The sequence below is a fragment of the Rhincodon typus genome, chromosome 5, assembly GCF_021869965.1.
Source record: "Rhincodon typus isolate 14 chromosome 5, sRhiTyp1.1, whole genome shotgun sequence".
Lineage (NCBI taxonomy): Eukaryota > Metazoa > Chordata > Chondrichthyes > Orectolobiformes > Rhincodontidae > Rhincodon > Rhincodon typus.
The window spans coordinates 42772382-42789740 of record NC_063336.1 but is presented as its reverse complement, the minus strand read 5'-3'; the positions used below and the strand labels follow the sequence as shown (position 1 = coordinate 42789740).

General features: G+C 39.7%; 1 protein-coding gene across 2 annotated transcripts in view; it reads left to right on the top strand.

Moving 5' to 3' along the window:
* The window catches only part of LOC109913545 (clathrin coat assembly protein AP180-like), a 211297-nt gene that overhangs the window by 142041 nt on the left and 51897 nt on the right, over positions 1 to 17359 (top strand). Inside the window, exons 13-16 of one of the 2 annotated variants that reach the window (XM_048596769.1) lie at positions 2187 to 2296; positions 9630 to 9730; positions 11604 to 11618; positions 11779 to 11937. In XM_048596769.1, the coding sequence (XP_048452726.1) occupies positions 2187 to 2296; positions 9630 to 9730; positions 11604 to 11618; positions 11779 to 11937 (385 nt within the window). The remainder of the gene's footprint in view (positions 1 to 2186; positions 2297 to 9629; positions 9731 to 11603; positions 11619 to 11778; positions 11938 to 17359) is intronic. The other variant, XM_048596770.1, reaches the window with a different exon arrangement.

Below are 17359 nucleotides of genomic sequence, written 5' to 3'. Positions count from 1 at the left end.
CAGTGGTCGAGAACGCCCTCAACCATGTCTCCCACATTTCCCGCAGCTCATCCATCCCACCCCGTCCACGCAATAAGAACCAAAAAGAGTCCCCCTCGTCCTCACCTACCACCCCACCAACCTCCGGATCCAACGCATCATCCTCCAACACTTCGCCATCTGCAATCCGACCCCACCACCAAAGACATCTTTCCCTCCCCACCCTTATCTGCTTTCCGGAGGGACCACTCTCTCCGTGACTCCCTTGTCCGCTCCACTCTCCCCTCCAGCCCCACCACACCCAGCACTTTTCCCTGCAACCGCAAGAAGTGCAACACCTGCCCCCATACCTCCTCCCTCACCCCCATCCCAGGCCCCAAGAAGACTTTCCACATCAAGCAGATGTTCACCTGCACATCTGCCAACGTGGTATACTGCATCCGCTGTACCCATTGTGGCCTCCTCTACGTCGGGGAAACCAAGCGGAGGCTCAGGGACCGCTTTGCAGAACACCTACGCTCGGTTTTCAATAAACAACTGCACCTCCCAGTCACGAACCATTTCAACTTCCCCTCCCATTCCTCAGACGACATGTCCATACTGGGCCTCCTGCAGTGCCACAACAATGCCACCCGAAGGTTGCAGGAACAGCAACTCCTATTCGGCTTGGGAACCCTGCAGCCCAATGGTATCAATGTGGATTTCACAAGCTTCAAAATCTCCCCTCCCCCTACCGCATCCCAAAACCAGTCCAGCTCGTCCCCGCCTCCCTAACCTGTTCTTCCTCCTACCTATCCCCTCCTCCCACCTCAAGCCGCACCCCCCCCTTCTACCTACTAATCTCATGCCGCCCCTTTGACCTGTCCGTCCTCCCTGGGCTGACCTATCCCCTCCCTAACTCCCCACCTTTACTGGCTCCATCCCCACCTCTTTGACCTGTTTGTTTCCTCTCCACCTATCCTCTCCTCTATCCATCTTCTATCCGCCTCCCCCTCTCTCCGTATTTATTTCAGAACCCCCTTCCCCTCCCCCATTTCTGATGAAGGGTCTAGGCCCGAAACGTCAGCCTTTCTGCTCCTACGATGCTGCTTAGCCTGCTGTGTTCATCCAGCTCTGCACCTTGTTGTCAGCAGTTCATTCCTGAACCAGATGTTTTCTGGCTTCCCATCAAATCGACTTGGTATATATTGGTTTCTGTTGACTTGTTAATTGTCACTTAGAACTACTTGAACAGCTTCTGCTACCCCCCCTATAGGATGTTGAGGTCAAGATTTGCATGCAGGTGTAAATGAGAAATGTTGATGTAATTCATGTATGTATGCTCAATTTTGTGTTGCAGTTAATTGTAATATAGTTTTAATCCTGAGTGTTATGCCAGCTGGAGCATGTAGTTGCATCTCAGTGGGCTGCTCTATACCTTTTAGCTACGGTATTCCATCTGAAAGGGCACTGACGCTCTCCCTTTTATATCAACCTTCGGAGTTGTGCATTTGGTTCATGCAGAAATCCCAATGCAGCTGACTTAACAGGTTTGCCTGGGAAATGGCATTTTCCTTGTGACAATAGTCTCCATCTATAACCCTTTTAAACATTTCCTTCGAACCAACCAAAACCTTCTCTTCTATCTTGCTGAAACTTGAAAGTTCTTAGGGGTCGGGGGAAAAAAGCTAAAGGATTAAAAACCAACTCTCAACTGTTGGGTAACTAATAAATTGAATCCCAACTCTCTACTGACCCCTCCCCCTTGTACCCATTTCAACACTGGCAGTGGTCATGCTCCCACAGTCCCTGTGTACGCCCACTTCTGTCATGCTTGCACACTCACTTTCTCTGTCTCTGTGTCTGTCTGTCTCGTGCTCTCACATTCTGAGGACATCCTAGGATATATGTCTGAAGTCCACGAGATCTTAGTGTTCTGTCTTATTCCCAATCAAGCCATTATGGCTTTATCAGATTGGGTGAGGGTCAGCGTTGTCTCCAACATTTCCCTTTCAGAACCATTGTCCTATGCACAGATAATGGAGCTGAAATGCTTAGAAATTTTCCTTTCATTAAAATTACTCTATAAACACAGTTAATTTAAAGTATGGACAAATCTGACTTTGTGCAAATAATAATAATAAATTCTGAACTTGAACATGCCAAGAAACACATTTTACTACTTATTCCAAGAATGTTTGTTTTTCTCTGTACCTGTCTCCTTCTAGGGTTCACCAGAAAACACCGGATCATCCCCCACTTGTAGTCCAGCAAAGATGGCCGATACGTCCGCAGTAGTCGATTTGTTTTCACCCCCACCCTCTGTAGCTCCAACAAAGTAAGTCTGCTGTGGAGTTGAAAAATTTTCTTAATACTGGACTTTTGGCTCTTGATATCTCTATGCTTCTTCATCTTATTAAAATGAGTGTAGCTACTTGTCAGCTTGAAACATATCTATTTCATTCATGTTGTATGATGAAAATATAAGATAAGGGTTACATATCTAAGTGGGGGAACGGGGCCTGCAGGGGGATTGTGTAAGATCTAGACACCAAATAAGGATAAGAACGCATTGGAGAGTGCAGATGTGCTTTACAAGAATGGTTCCAGGGTTGAGGAACTTAAATTAAGGATAGATTGAAGTTAGGACAGTTCTGCTTGGAGAGAAGTATAAGTGGAGGTCTGAGGGAGGTTTTCAATATCATGAGCAGGCTGGATAGAGAGACAATGTTGCCCCTCATAAAAGGACAAGAGGATGCAAATTTAAAGTGATCTGCAAAGAAGCAAAGGTAAAATGAGTAAAAACTTATTCACTCAGCAAGTAGTTAGGGTGTGGAATGCACTTCCTAGGAGTGTGGTAGAAGCAGGTTCAGTTGAGGCATTCGAAAGGCATTGTGTGATTATTTAGATCAAAAGGATGCCCAAGGGTATGGGGAGAAAAGCAGCAGACTGGCACTTGGTAATGATCCAGTGCAGGTATGATAGGTCAAGTTGCTTCCTTCTGTGCTGTGATTTGTTACTATATGTAATGATTGTAAAGGTGAAACTCACCAATTTAGACAAATTCAGATTTAGTTAGGGTGCCTATCATTTAAAATATCAATTCTTCTTTTGAAACTTCTCAATGTTAGCATGCTTAATTTAGATTAACTTTAGCTGTAGTTTGAGTAAAGATTAAATTTATCCTATGCAGTTAGAAATGGTGCAAATCCAGTACTTGAAAAAGACCAGGATTGCTTGTGAGATAACAAGGTGTAGAGCTGGATGAACACTGCAAGCCAAGCAGCATCAGAGGAGCAGGAAGGCTGACATTTCGGGCCTAGACCCTCCACTTCATGGAAAGATTTTGAGCAACATTTTAATATTTTGTTCTTTCAGTTGTTTGTAAGCAAACAGTGCATGTGGGTGTTTTTATGTTGAGTACCTTTTAACTGTGTTGCTGGAGTGCTTCCATTTGCTTTTCCCCCCACATAGTTTGAATTATTATTTAGGACTCTAAAGTTTTTTTAAAGTCATAAGCAAATGACTTGTACTTTTTTGCACATGGAGTTAACCTGTCAGTGTTATGTTTTGAATTTTTGTTAGATATTTCTGTTCAGTTAAGCGTCACAATTCATCATGTGTAAGCATCTTCATTTGAGGTAGATATAGGGGAGACGTCAGAGGTAGGTTCTTTACTCCAGAGAGTGGTAGGGGCATGGAATGCATTGCCGGAGAGGGTAGTGGAGTCGGCCTCGTTCGGGGCATTTAAGCGGCTATTAGATAGGCATATGGATGATAGTACGAGGTAGGGGTGGAGGTTAGATAGACCTTAGGTTTAGGGTAAAAGTTTGGCACAACATCGTGCTGTACTGTTCTATGTAAGTTCCCACTCTCTGCAACCTAGTGTTTGTGTATGAAACAGATTCCTCATGTCACCTTTTCTCTGCTCAGTGGATAAATGACACCATTACTTTTGTTGTTCTTTTAAGTCAGAGTAGCATTTTTGCCACAACCTGTTTGCAAGTACATTTATTCCATTTATAGTTTAGCAGGCTGCTGTTCACTGCTCAACTTTTTTGTGATTGTATACATATGTAAGTTTGGCATGGAAAATAGCCAAGTCACTATTTTGCATCAGTAATCAAAAATTGATCTTTGAACTCATCCTCTGGTAGTTTACTGCTGACTAACTAGCATTTCTATCCCATCTGAATTCATTATGGCTTCAAATAATTCTAAAACTAGGCAAAAGCTGTCAAATATAAACCTATGTTACAGCTTTGGACTTCAGACCTATCCATCAAATGAATTATGCGATCATACCCACTTCCCTTTCACATAACAGCTGATTTAATTGTTCTCAAAACCCAAGATTTAAACTGCTCGTGAAAATTCAGTTTGTTGCTAACAGTAAAGTTTAAAGATGCATCCTAAATTGCTTGAATTGAATGGCTTCACCCTCATTCTAATCAAAAAAAACAATTTTGCCTGACCTGGCAGAATTCATTTTGATGCTTGTTAATGTTTTTAATACAGTAAGCTGTAGAAATATTACCTAAGTGTTGCAAAAGCTAACTAACTACAGATGCTGCATGTCTGAAACAAAAAATTCTGAAAATACTCAGCAGATCTGACAGCACCATTTGTGAAAGGAGAAATAGAATTGAAAAAATCTCAGGTCAGTAACCTTTCATTACAACTGCTCATCTGAAATATTTAACTGCTTCTTTTTCTCTCCATGCTTTTAGAGTTGAACACTCAGCTGGTCTCTGTTGTGAGACTCCAAGGAATCCTAAACTCTAATTCAGACTGTTGTGAGACTGAGTGCCACAGAATCCGAAACATTGCAATTTCATCTGTTCTGAGTTAGCTGATTAGCAATAACTAAAAGTGATCAAGTTTGAAAACCTTGAGCAACTGAGGGAATAAATAAAAGCAAATTCCTAGTTCCTGTGTAGTGAGCCTGCTTGAAGTGTTGTGACCTTGAGTGAGAAGAAGAACAGATGCTGAAATGGCATACCCTGTGGAGGAAAACATGCTGACTCTCTCAACAAGGCTCTCAAATTAAAAATACTATTGGAAGGCTTATTAGTCCCAAACTTGAGGCCCACCTCAGTCCAAGCTCTTGGAAATTTCAATATTGTGCTGTTCAGAGCTGAAAACAGTGCATTGCATTTCATAATAAGAAAAAAATACCCAACTAAGCAGTGGTATAGACCTGACCATGAGCTTAATTCTGTAGCAGAAATTGTAATCGGAGTCCTTGCTGAAGTTTACATTGCCCATGAGTTGGAACCCTGCTGTTGCCTTGCCCTTGCACTAATTGCTCAGGCGATTAATTCTGATTTGCCCTTGCATTCATGTGTAATTTGCATATCTTGTTAAAGTTCATGTGTTGATGGAAGATTTCAGATCTAGATGTTGACTTAAAATTTGCTATTTTGGTGGTGGTGTTAATATCGTATAGATTAATGCCATTAGCTTGCTTGTAGTCATTTGGTGGGATAGAACTTGAATATTCAGAAAATTTTATCAAAGCTTTTTGTCATCAGGACAGTTCATAGGAATGAGTAAAGAAGAAAAATAACATTCGTACTGAGAGTTGAGTGCTGATTGGTTGGCAAATGGACTCTGGTAGAGTACTTGATATTAGAAGCTGCAGCAGTTAATGATTGAGTTGCATGGTGAAGGATTCCTTCGTGTGTTAAGACTATACAACATGTGCATAGTGATAGCAGTGCAGAGCTAGCCTATTCATCAATGCATCAAAGAAGTCATAAATATCTGCACTGCAGCACTACCTGATGGCAGTCTAAACATGTTACCATTATGTAAATCGATTTATTAATTGTCCTTAGAACTCAGCAACCCAGGCATTGAGTTCCACTTTTAACACTTCCATGTATACCCAAATAGATGATGTAGTCATGGTATCCCCATTAGGCCCAGCTGTTGCAAACATCTTTGTTCAATTCTGTGAAAAAGCGTCTTTGACGGGGTGACATCAAACCACCTACTACTTCCATATTTCTGACATGTTAATGATAGCCTTGCTATATTTGAATCTGCAGCTGCAAGGAAGAATTTCCTTATGTCTAAAGGGATTCGTTCTGCATTTGAATTCACAGCTCCCTTTCTTTAATATCCTTGTTGAGAAATTGGCCAGGGAGTTCTTTATGACTATCTAACACAAACCTACCTTCACAGGACACTGTACATGTTGGGATTCCTACAGTTTTTTTCTGCAGTAAAAGTTTCACCTTTATAGGCAGTTTAAAATACTGTCCAAGCCACTCCCGTTTGTTACAAAGTAGGTGTATCAAAATGTCCTGATCAGATCATTTCCTGATGTACATCGTGCATACTCATGAAAGACTTCTAAGGCATTTTGAACTCCTTTCACTTTTTAAAAAAAGTCTCTCCAGTCTACCTAAGATTACTCTGGAATGTGAAGTATCTCTAAACTTTAAGCAGTCAGTGAAGTGAACTATTTTACAATTTTACTATTCAGTAGCAACACGAGTAGTGTTCACCAGCATGATACTGCTATCAAACCAAATTGTGTTCTGCCTATAATACAATGTAGTAATGTGGTGGATGAATTTCAGAGCCTGTATGTTACCAGGTTTGTAAGTTGTACATTTCAAAGACTAATGGATTTTTTTTTCAAGCAGCATATTCCATTTAGAAGTTAACAATAAGTAAGCTTTGTACACAATCAAACCACCTTTGCAAAACTCTGCAGTATTATTTGTGATCTGCCGTTGCACAGCATTTGATGGATAACCCCAAGTGTGGAAAGAATTAAGTTGAGGACCAGTTTAGAATCGTCAGTCAAGTTTAGTGTGGCACACAAGTATGCACTGGAGCTAGATATACTAATACAATGTCCTGTTACTTGTAGATCGAATATGTACATCTATTCCAACTCCTCAAAGTAGGTACAGTCATTTGCTGGTTCATTTTGAAAGGCAAAGTCCTGACCGACCACAGCCAAACTGCCTGGTTTCAGATCTAAACAAACAAAGTTTGGCTGTTAACTGTCAATTATTAACTGCAACATTCTCCATGGTAACACCTCTGCCAATCAGCATTCACTTGCCAACCAGCTAATACACTCCTTTCATACAGTATAAACACTGGCTTTCCATTTTCTTTATAGTTTTGCAAATTGTCCCAATGATACAAGGCAAAAAGCCATGTCAAAATGTTTTCCTTTCAGCGATTGTTAATTTATCTGTATTTTACTCCCAGCTTTATTTTGCTTGGATGCTTCTTTACCAAGCCTTAATTCGTATTGTTGCTTACTGCTGCAAATAAACTTGCAGGAAAGAAATCCATTGGGGTTCCTGTTGTCCTTCACAATTTTAAATGAGGAGAATTGCACAAAGGAACAACATGCAGATGCATGGGTCCCTACGTTGTGATGTTAACAAAAATGTAGTGGTGATATCCACACTTGGTGTTATCCTAGTGTCCACATTTAAATGCCCACAAACTCTTAAATAATCTTTTACACTTGCACATTGTAAGAATATCTGGGACTCTTCTCTAGGCTGATGGCTCTTCATAGCAAGATGGCTCTTTCCAGCATTGCAAAGATTGCTTTCTATGAACTGTATTCCTCAAGCAGTTCCAGCGGCATTGCTGTCTGTGAAGGCATTCTGTTCGCAGAAAACCCTGCATTTGTGAAATGGGCTATGCAAATTCTTTTGAATGTAGCCAATTTAGATGGGTGATACTTATGTGGACTGAAAATCCAGTCTGTCAAATATTTGCAAGAGCTTGTTTTCAGTAGTAAAAGAAATTATTAGCTGGACAAAGTATGGAACAACTTTGCAGCAAGACTTCTAAGATGCGGAGGGTAGTAAAGTACATCACACAACATCATAACTACTAATATGAAACCCATGTTCTAATTAAACAGGCATCCATTTACTTGTGCTTGCTGACTATAGCACCATCATGCTGTATCTCAGAAGCAGTGATGGTGCCCACAATATTTGAAAGTTCAGGTGAATCAGACAAACGGGGAGTCCAGCTTTCCTCTGCAGGTGGCGTTAAAGCCCTGACTGGAAATGCCAAAGCAATGTTTGGAAGCAATAATACATGATGTTTGCATCCTATCCTTATCTCTGTTCTGCAGATAAAGCTGATAGTTAACTGATTTTTTTGCAGTACTTTGGTCAGTTTCATCCCTGTTAAAATATCATTTGTGGAGTTCCCATGTATAGCACTTTGCTTTTCCACATTAAAATTAATCTTCCATTCCTCTGGCGACCTTGTATAGTGCGTCCAAAGTTGTCATGTCATTTTTGACCCACCACTACTTAATTCCTAACCTAAATAATTGAATGCCGTTTGTAAATTTAAGTGAGTTTGCATTGAACTTGTGAATCTAACTCAATAGTAATTAGGTTTAGTATTTGGTTTTAGACATTTTACATCATGCATTCCTGCTGTGTATACCTAAGAATATCACTCAGCTGCCAATTTTTAATGAAATAAACAACTTTAAAGGTACATTTTTAATTCCAAACTCCTCTTCTCCCGTCCGTCCGTCCGTCCCTCCCCACTGCTGACATCCCCCCCACCCCCAAGAAATATTTTTCCATTTGAATGCAATTGTGCTCCTATCAGAAGCACTTCTTAGACATAGGTGTACCCAGGTAGAAGTGGCAATTGTTGCACCCCTCTAAGATCAAGGCATGAAAATCGCACATTAGATAGCAGTTGAAATACTCTTAGCTTAGTGTTTCATTGGCTACCAATGATGGTGTTCGCAATGCTGTTTTCCAGTTGGGATAATTCTTCTCAGGCACTGAACTACATGGCATTGGTGGGAAAGTTGGAAAAATTCACATTGACAATGAGGACCATCCTGCTATTAAGAGCAGAAGTCCCATTTTTCCAGGCAAATGGTGAAGGTTCTTACTCATGTGTCACGTAGCCTATTTGTATGTGTTAACAACATCTTTATTATTATATCACCTTTCCTCACCAATGTACAGTTTCCCATTCTCCCACAGCTGTATAGACACTGGATGGTGACTAATGATGGCTCGAAAGTCAAGGTGGTTGCTTGGTAACTCCAGGTTGTCATGTGCTGCTCCAGATTGCCATCAACTACCAACCTTTCAGGGAATGCTCCATGAGCAGCAACTGCATGCAGATCCCATGGGTAAAGTGAGATGACAATTCGCTTCCACCCAAAGTAGAGCAAATAAAACAAACCGCTCAGGGCAACTGCAAACTGCCAGCCCTTAACTGGGTGCACAGCTAGGCTTTTAAGATGGCACCAGTGCTTGGGATCCCAGGAGATCCCAGCAATAACCAGTATTTCCACCTGTGAGTGAGAGCATGCGCTGACCAGGGTGCCAGAAGGGCATGATGCATAGATAATGAGGCAAGTTTGGGAAGAAAATTCATTCTAGCTTGCAGAGAAAAACCCTCCACTAAACTTGCCAAAAGTGACACATGCTGAGTCTTACTAGAAATCAGCAAATTATTTTTAAGATGTATCTATTTGAATATGACCTAAAACCATATTTAGGCCAATGTCTGCTCTAATGAAAGAGCCCAAATTATTGTTACTAGTTATTATAGTTACAACTATTTTATACCTAAATTTGAAAGAAGTATTTTGATAATTTTAATGCTTATTAATGATATTTTCTTTTCCCTTCTAGTGCATCTAAATTATCCAGTGATCTTCTTGATCTACAGCCAGATTTTACATCTCCAGTGCAATCAACAGTGACTGCTAATCCACCAACCAGTGCTTGGGGAGGTGAGAATGGGGCATTGCAAGAAAGTCTTTTAACCCACTGACAAATTACCCTTAAAATGTTGTGTGGTTTCACCTTTTCAGGTTATGATAATTTGCTGGTATTGAATCCTCCTGGTTCCCTCTCCTTGCTGATACTGATTTCTGGAGAAGGTTTCTATTGGAATTAGTATTGTATTGGAAGTTTCAGGTACAATTCTTTGGTACAGGTTTTTAAAAAATCTACTTAACTCAATACAAAATAAGACATTATAAACAGGATTTTAAGAAAAAAAATGATTTATTGGGAGAAAAACTAGTTTGTGCGCATATTTGACTTTGTTTTCCTGATCATTTTTGAGTGTTTTCTCATTTGATGATTAGATCACTTTTAAAACTTTCAAGGTATACAGCCATAATAAATAAGTTTACTATTCTTTCGTATTAGTATAACTGACAGTATTAAATAAATCCAGCTTAATAGGAAAACAAAATCTCACCTAATACAATAAAGGATTTTCAGCCTATTTAGTCAAATTAAATAGGCTGTTAAATGAAATCCAGTATCTCAATTTCAGAGCACTTGCATTGTAACAGTGTTTCATCTTTGTTTTCTTTCTCTTGCTGAATTTCACTTGGTTTACTTGAATAAATTTGGTTTGTGATTTGATAAAGCGAGGATAGAAGCAGAATACAAATTGGGAAAATGGATAAAATAGCCATCTTTAAATAAAGCTCCAGTGGCCAATTCTACCATTTGGACAGTAATAAACTGTCAAATAGTATGGATTGTGATATTTAATTAGTGTCATATCACTTTAGCCATCTCTCGGGATTCTGTTTTCCCAATTTTATGGTTAAACTGACTGCAATTGTTGCTTAACTGATTTACAGGCTGATCTACAATCTTGGCAGTGCTTAATATCCTAGCAAAATAAAAATTGAAAAGTTAGTTGCAGTAGAATTGGCTTTAGCAGTAAAGTTTTCGGGATGTTCAAGTATGGTATTTCAAGAAGAAAAATGCTGACTTCACACACAACCAATACCTGTTGCACGGTAAATCATAAATGTTTTGTGTTGCTACTTGTTGCATTACTGGCTACCCTTGCTGTTGTGAAATTGTAACATACAAATGGATAAAAACCGTATTCCCACGTGTGGCATAAACAAGCAACCTTTCCGATGCTGCCAAAACAGAAAATTATTTATTGAGCTGGTGACAATACATTTGAAACATTATTTCACCCTGTGAAATTGTGTTAAACATGTTGACGTGATCATATTAAGTCATTTTTGGCTCTGTCAATTACTTCAAATCTCATTACAGGCTTCTCGGCCTACCACATCTGTGCTAACCGTGATCCTGTTCTATATGAATCTCTTCTGCCTGCACAAGGCTCATGAACTTCTCTCGCCTGTTCGTGTGCCTGCCTAAATGTCTCTCTTAAACATTGCCATCATTATCTCCTTCTACCACCTAACTGGCAATATGTTCTAAGCACCTACATCCTCTGTGTATTTTTAAAAAAAAAAAAAAAAAAATCCCTCTGATGAAAGAAAAGATTATTTGGGATTTCTACGTTGCCATCTTGTTTTAAAATTTCAGGTGGTGTCAACTTGTGGTTTTATTTTGAACGGTTCTCAGTAAACTAACAAATAATCTGCAAGGATTTTGATAATTGTGAGTGAAAAGCATGTTGGAGTAATATTGAATGTTGCACTGTCTTTGATACTCTTGGTAAATAATTTGAACTTGGCTGTTATACATCAATTCAAGAGGAAAACTGTCCCAAAAATCCTTATTTTGTTAATGTTCTTTGAATACAAATGAAACTTTTTCTGAACTATTATCTCTTTGCACTTTCTTTGCTCTGCATCATTGCAATGGATATTACAGACCTTTTAGGTGAAGGTGAGTAATTTAAGATATTTTATTTAAATTCATTAACATTTCCAATCAATTAACATCGTTAATGGTAGCATTGTTTGGTAAACTACGTAATTGGAATTTGGCTTCAAGTGAATGTTTTTCAGTTTTCTTCCCGTTCTTACTTTTGATGCTTGTAATACAGATTCTTTGACTTCTCCTGCCCTCCCTAATGCCTCTGAGGCACAACCTTCTGATCCATTTGTAGCAGACGCTTCCCTGACCACTCCTCCTACATCCGCTGATACTTCTACATCTGCTCCTGCTACTGCAGCAACAACCAGTGATCTGGATCTTTTTGGAGGTCAGTTCGGGTGTTTTTGCCTCTTTTCTCCATAATACAGGTGTCTCCACAATAGGAAGGATTTTAGCTCAGGAATTAACATTTTCCACACTGTCGTTTTGCTTGACTACAGCCATTAAAAGAAATACCTCCTGGTGTCACGTTAAACTATTTGTTCAAATTTAAATGACTGTGAATGTTTGGTCAAATCAGAATCAAATGATCTGAATTGTTTAATGATCTTCACAATTCTCTTACGTGAGCCACCTTTATTTCTATTGGACATAACGTTACATCCTCTTGTCAGTGGGTTTACAGCAAAGTTGGGGGGGCGTGGTTGCTAGGGGCCTGTAAAATTTCCCAGAAGCCTTCATGCTTCCCTCCCAGTTATTGGCTACTGAGAGGACCATTTTCCATTTGACCTCCACTTCTGACTTTCAAAAGTTTGAGAATGTTGAAGCCTGCTGTAAGCCTTTGATGGGAAGGCAGGTGAGGCTGCCTTACTCCAAATCCCCCCTCCTTCCCCCATCCCAATATGACTAACCCTACAGGTGCTTCCTACCACCCGGCCTTTTCAGAGATCCCCACCGGTCTGTGCCACCCCTTCCCCCAGATTACGTCTGGATTTAGGGACTTGAAGTTACAGGGCTGCTGCAGTCCTATTCCTGGCCACTGCTGCTACTGGTATTGCTAGGGCAACAGAGCTCCAATTTGATTGGATGTCACTCTCTAGGTGGGTCTTGCGCTTGAGTGAGGAAAGTCTAACCTCACGATCATTAACACTCCTTTAGAGTGGCAGGGCAAATGTTACCCATTGAACAAGAAGTATGTTTGAACACAGACCTTGGTATAAAGGAGAAAATCAATTTTGTTGAGATTACATTTGAGGGAGTTTGTAAAAGTATTAACTGGCTTATTAGGATTTTACTATTTTTAAAGGCTACTACTGTGGATCAATGAAACCTAGCAAACAAAAAAAATCTGTCAGGTAGCATGTTGGGAGAGAAGCAATTTATAGGGGGAATACTAGATCCTCAAAATGGCTGTGTTAAAATGCATATAAAAAACTTTAATCCGGAATCCACACTACCTCTGACTTTACTGGGGTTAGGACATGATCAGGCAAACAATATCCTCACGGGAGGCAGGTTAGCATTTCAAGTATTCTAATGAGGCAGCATACTCTTGGAACTACTAATTCCAACATAATTCTGATTGGCTGAGTTTTTGTTTCCTTGGGAACCTAACAGTTACACAGGAGGCCGGGCTCTGAAATCCAGGAGATAAGTGACTTTCCTCTGTGGATCCATCTATCTGCCTAATGATCCCTTCTTCCATGAATGCCTCTGCAAGCCATCTAATTTCTTGTTTCTCTATATTTGAATATTGATCTGCCTCTGACCTCTGATTTCCCCTGCCTCTCTCATCCCCAGTGTTATCCAGATAAAGGTCCAATCTTCCTAGGTCTTCACTGCTTCCTGACAGTGACCTTGTGCTGAGGGCCTACCTGCCCAGCCCATTCCTAACACTGGCTGGTTGTGGCTTGCCAACAGATTCAGGATTCAATAAATCTTGCAATTAAATTCTGCAGGATCTCTGGTACTCTTGTTTTTCTGGATTCCATGCTGTTGGTCCTTTTCAGTCTCCTGAGATGATATTGATCTGAAGTATCAGGGTGTATTACATTTTGTCACACATAGAAACGTTGCAAGATTAGGCCATTCAACCCCTTGAGCCTGCTCTGCCATTCAATATGCTCATGGCTGATCGCTGAGCTCGATGCTCTAATCCTGCCCTTTTTTTTTCTTTGTAATATCCCATTAACTGCAAGACCTATACCTACCTCCTTTTTGAAAATGCACGATGTTTTGGCATCAACCACTCTCTGTGGTAATGAATTACATAGGCTCACCACTCTCTGGGTGAAGAAATTTCTCCTCCTTTCAGCCACCACTACTCCTCATTGGGAACATCCTTCCTGCAACTATACTACTTAGTTCTGTTAGAATTTCATAAGTTTCTATGAGATTGCCTCCTCATTTTTCTAAATTCTAGTGAATTCAGTTCTAAAGAATGCAGTCACTCCACATGTCGGTCATCTCGGGAATCAATTTGGTAAAACTTTGCTGTACTACCTCTACAGCAAGAACATCCTTCCTGGGATAAGGAAAGCAAAACTGCACACAATATTCCAGGTGTGGTCTAACCAATGTGAGACCTTGTTGTTCCTCTTGGATTTTGTACGCTTTGGAGGTCAACATTCAGTTTGCTTTCTTTACTGCCTGCTGCACCTACGTGCTTACTTTCAATAACTAGTGCATGAGGTCACTTAGGTTTCATTGAACACTTTTCCCCCCAATTTACAGACATTCAAATAATAATCTGCCTTCCTATTTTTGCTGCCAAAGATGAATAACCACACATTCATGTCCAGGATACTGCATCTGCTGTGCATTTGCCCACTCATTCAGGCCATCCAAATCACATTGTAACATCTCTGCATCCTCGTCATGTCATCTACGTCTGGATGTAAATCTAAATAATAATGTTAGGGTTTTATGGGAGGCATTAGAATAATATCTCATCAAATAGCTGTTAACTGCATGTTGTTTTGACAAAGGATTGATTAGTTGTGAGAAATGAGAAGCTTAACTTTTTTTTTCCTTTTTTTTTTGCACAGTGCCTTGTAGGCCACTTTAGAAACAGGCCTTTTTAAAGCCTGCTGCACCATTCACTATGGTCATCCAACTTAGTACCTGTTCCTGCTTTCTCCCCATCCCCTTTGATCTCTTTGGCCCACAGTACTATATCTGACGCCTCTTGAAAACATTTGATATTTACGTGTGAAGGCCATCCAGTGGTTCCTTGCTGATTTTCTCTGCCTGTTTTTTAGTAAGGCTTATGATGTAACTTTTCCAATTAATGCTTAGTGTAGAGTCCTTTCTTAAAATTCTTTGGTGAACACTGATTATAACAAGATATAGTCATAATAATTATTCCAATGCATTGACATTGACTGGCCCTACTTCTATCATTGTTTAAATCATAGAATGTGTAAACAGTAGGAAAATGCAGGTCCTGTAGCTACCATGATTTTTCTTAAATGTAATATACTTACCAAGCCTGTACAATACAGTTCTTTGCAACTGGGATAGTAAGCCATATCAATTTTGTTGCTAAGTGTAAATTATAAAACTGGATTCAAAAGTTTGACTAGGTACACAGCTTCAGTTGTATTTTCACTATAAATATTTTTTATTCCATTCCTGTATAGGATAGGCATCCTAGAAATCATAACCTGACCATAGTTTTTACAAGTTCATGTACTAACATTGCTGATATGCAAAAAAATTTCAAATCTAGTGTTTGTAGTTGGAACAAATCACACAACAAAAAGTAATATAAATATGTCTTGTGTGGTTGTTTAACGATCATAATATAATGCAGGACATTCGGTCTTAAGTAATACATAGTAAGTTTTTTTTTAAGCAGTTCCTTTCCAATTCTGGTCTAAAACCAACCAATTGCGTTTTGTTGACTGAAAGCTATGTAATGTCCTATCGTTACTTCTAATGTGAGAAGTTGAATCGAAACTCATTAAATAGTAAAATCTAGACACTTGATGTTGTTGTCATACTGATCTATCAGTAAAATTAATGATTTGTTAACTGTTACCATTCCAACATGAGTTGAGTATAAAATTGCCCTTCTTTCGTCACTACTTTGGCCTCTATATTGCAAACACTGTACAGTTTGCGTCCACTACTATAAATTAGCAATAGCAGCACTGTACTTGAATAGCATTTTTTAAAAATGTAGCCAAATGTCTCAAGCTACTTCATCAATTAAGAGTTGAGCTGAGAAAAGAGACATTAGGATAAGTAATCAAAAGTGTGGTGAAAAACACTATGAAGAAGTAGAGATGTTTAGAGCTTGGAGTCTTCATTGCTGAAAGCACAACCAGCAATCGTCGAATGAGCAGGGCTAGGCTGTGCAAGAGGATGGAATGGAAGGTGCACAGTTCTCAGGACTATAGAATTTGAAATGACACAAGTGTGGCACACCTTCTGATGGATTTGAGCATGAGGATTAGAACTTATAAAATTGAGAATGTCATGGATGAAGAAGTTGTTGAGTGTCAGGATATGGGAAGTGTGAATGACCTCACTTTTATTGAGTGTAGAAAATGTGAAGAACATTGGAGAAGTAAGTTCTGATTTTCTTTTTTAAAAGTGTGGATGAGAGCTTCAGCCATGATGGGGAAACGTGTACACGGAAGCAAAGTTACAGAAGTGGAAATAGTTTTGACAGTGGGAGGAGAGGTATTAGAGTGATTTGGGCATGAACTTGAGAAAAATGAAAATGTTTTGAAACTGAATTTTGAAGAGAAAAATGCTTGGTGATTAGGGTGGTAGTTTACTTGAACAATGTGATCGAGAGAGGACGAGGACAACAATACCAGAGCAGAGAGAACCCTTTACAGTATCACCAACATGAAATCCTGGAAGGCAATATGTTTGTTGGAGTGGGGTTGTGAAATAAGCTGAGCTTAGAACAGGTATATGAAGATAGAGTGAAAGGTGAGAGTTCAGTGCTGAGGCTGTTGGAGAAAAAGCTTAACTTTGTAGGTTAAGGGAAGGATGCAGCAAAAGCAGTAGAACCAACTTGGTGACAAGTTTAAAAAAAACCTTGTTCATTTTGAAGGCGAGGATAGAGGAAACTCCTGTAGGATTAAAGACTAACTTTACATATAATGTTGGCTGAATGGAATTTGTGCAGAGCTATCCTGTATCAGGATCCTGGAATGTCAGCTGCATCAATTATTGCTGGCAGTATGAAGGATTCAAATTTAGATGCTAAGGATGTATGACAGGGTTAATGTTGGAAGGACATTTTCCTCGTGGAGTCTAGAATTAGAGGGAAAATTTTGTAAAAATAAACAGCCTTTTGTCCAAGGACTGAGGGGTTCCGTGATGGATATTGAAGACTATGGACTTTGATTTTCTCTAGTATATAATTGTAGAAAATATCTGCACATTCAGTACTTGATATCTGATGAGCAAATGGAGGTGTGTTAGAAAGCTACAGAATCGCTGTTCATATGGAAACCTACATTTGTATTTTTGGATATTGTTGTGTTACAGTCCCAGCTGATGGTACTAATGGGCAAGTCAAGTCCCAGAGTGAAACCTGGCTTGATATCTTTATAAGATAACAAGGTGTAGAGCTGGATGAACACAGCAGGCCAGGCAGCATCAGAGGAGCAGGAAAGCTGACGTTTCGGGTCTGGACCCTTCTTCTGAAAAGGAACTTCTTCACTCAGAGGGTGGTGAATGTTTGGAGTTTTCTACCCTTGAAACAAAATTAGAAATTGCTGGAAAAAACTCAGCACGTCAGGCAGCATCTGTGGAGAGAAAGCAGATTTAATGTTTTGGGTCCAGTG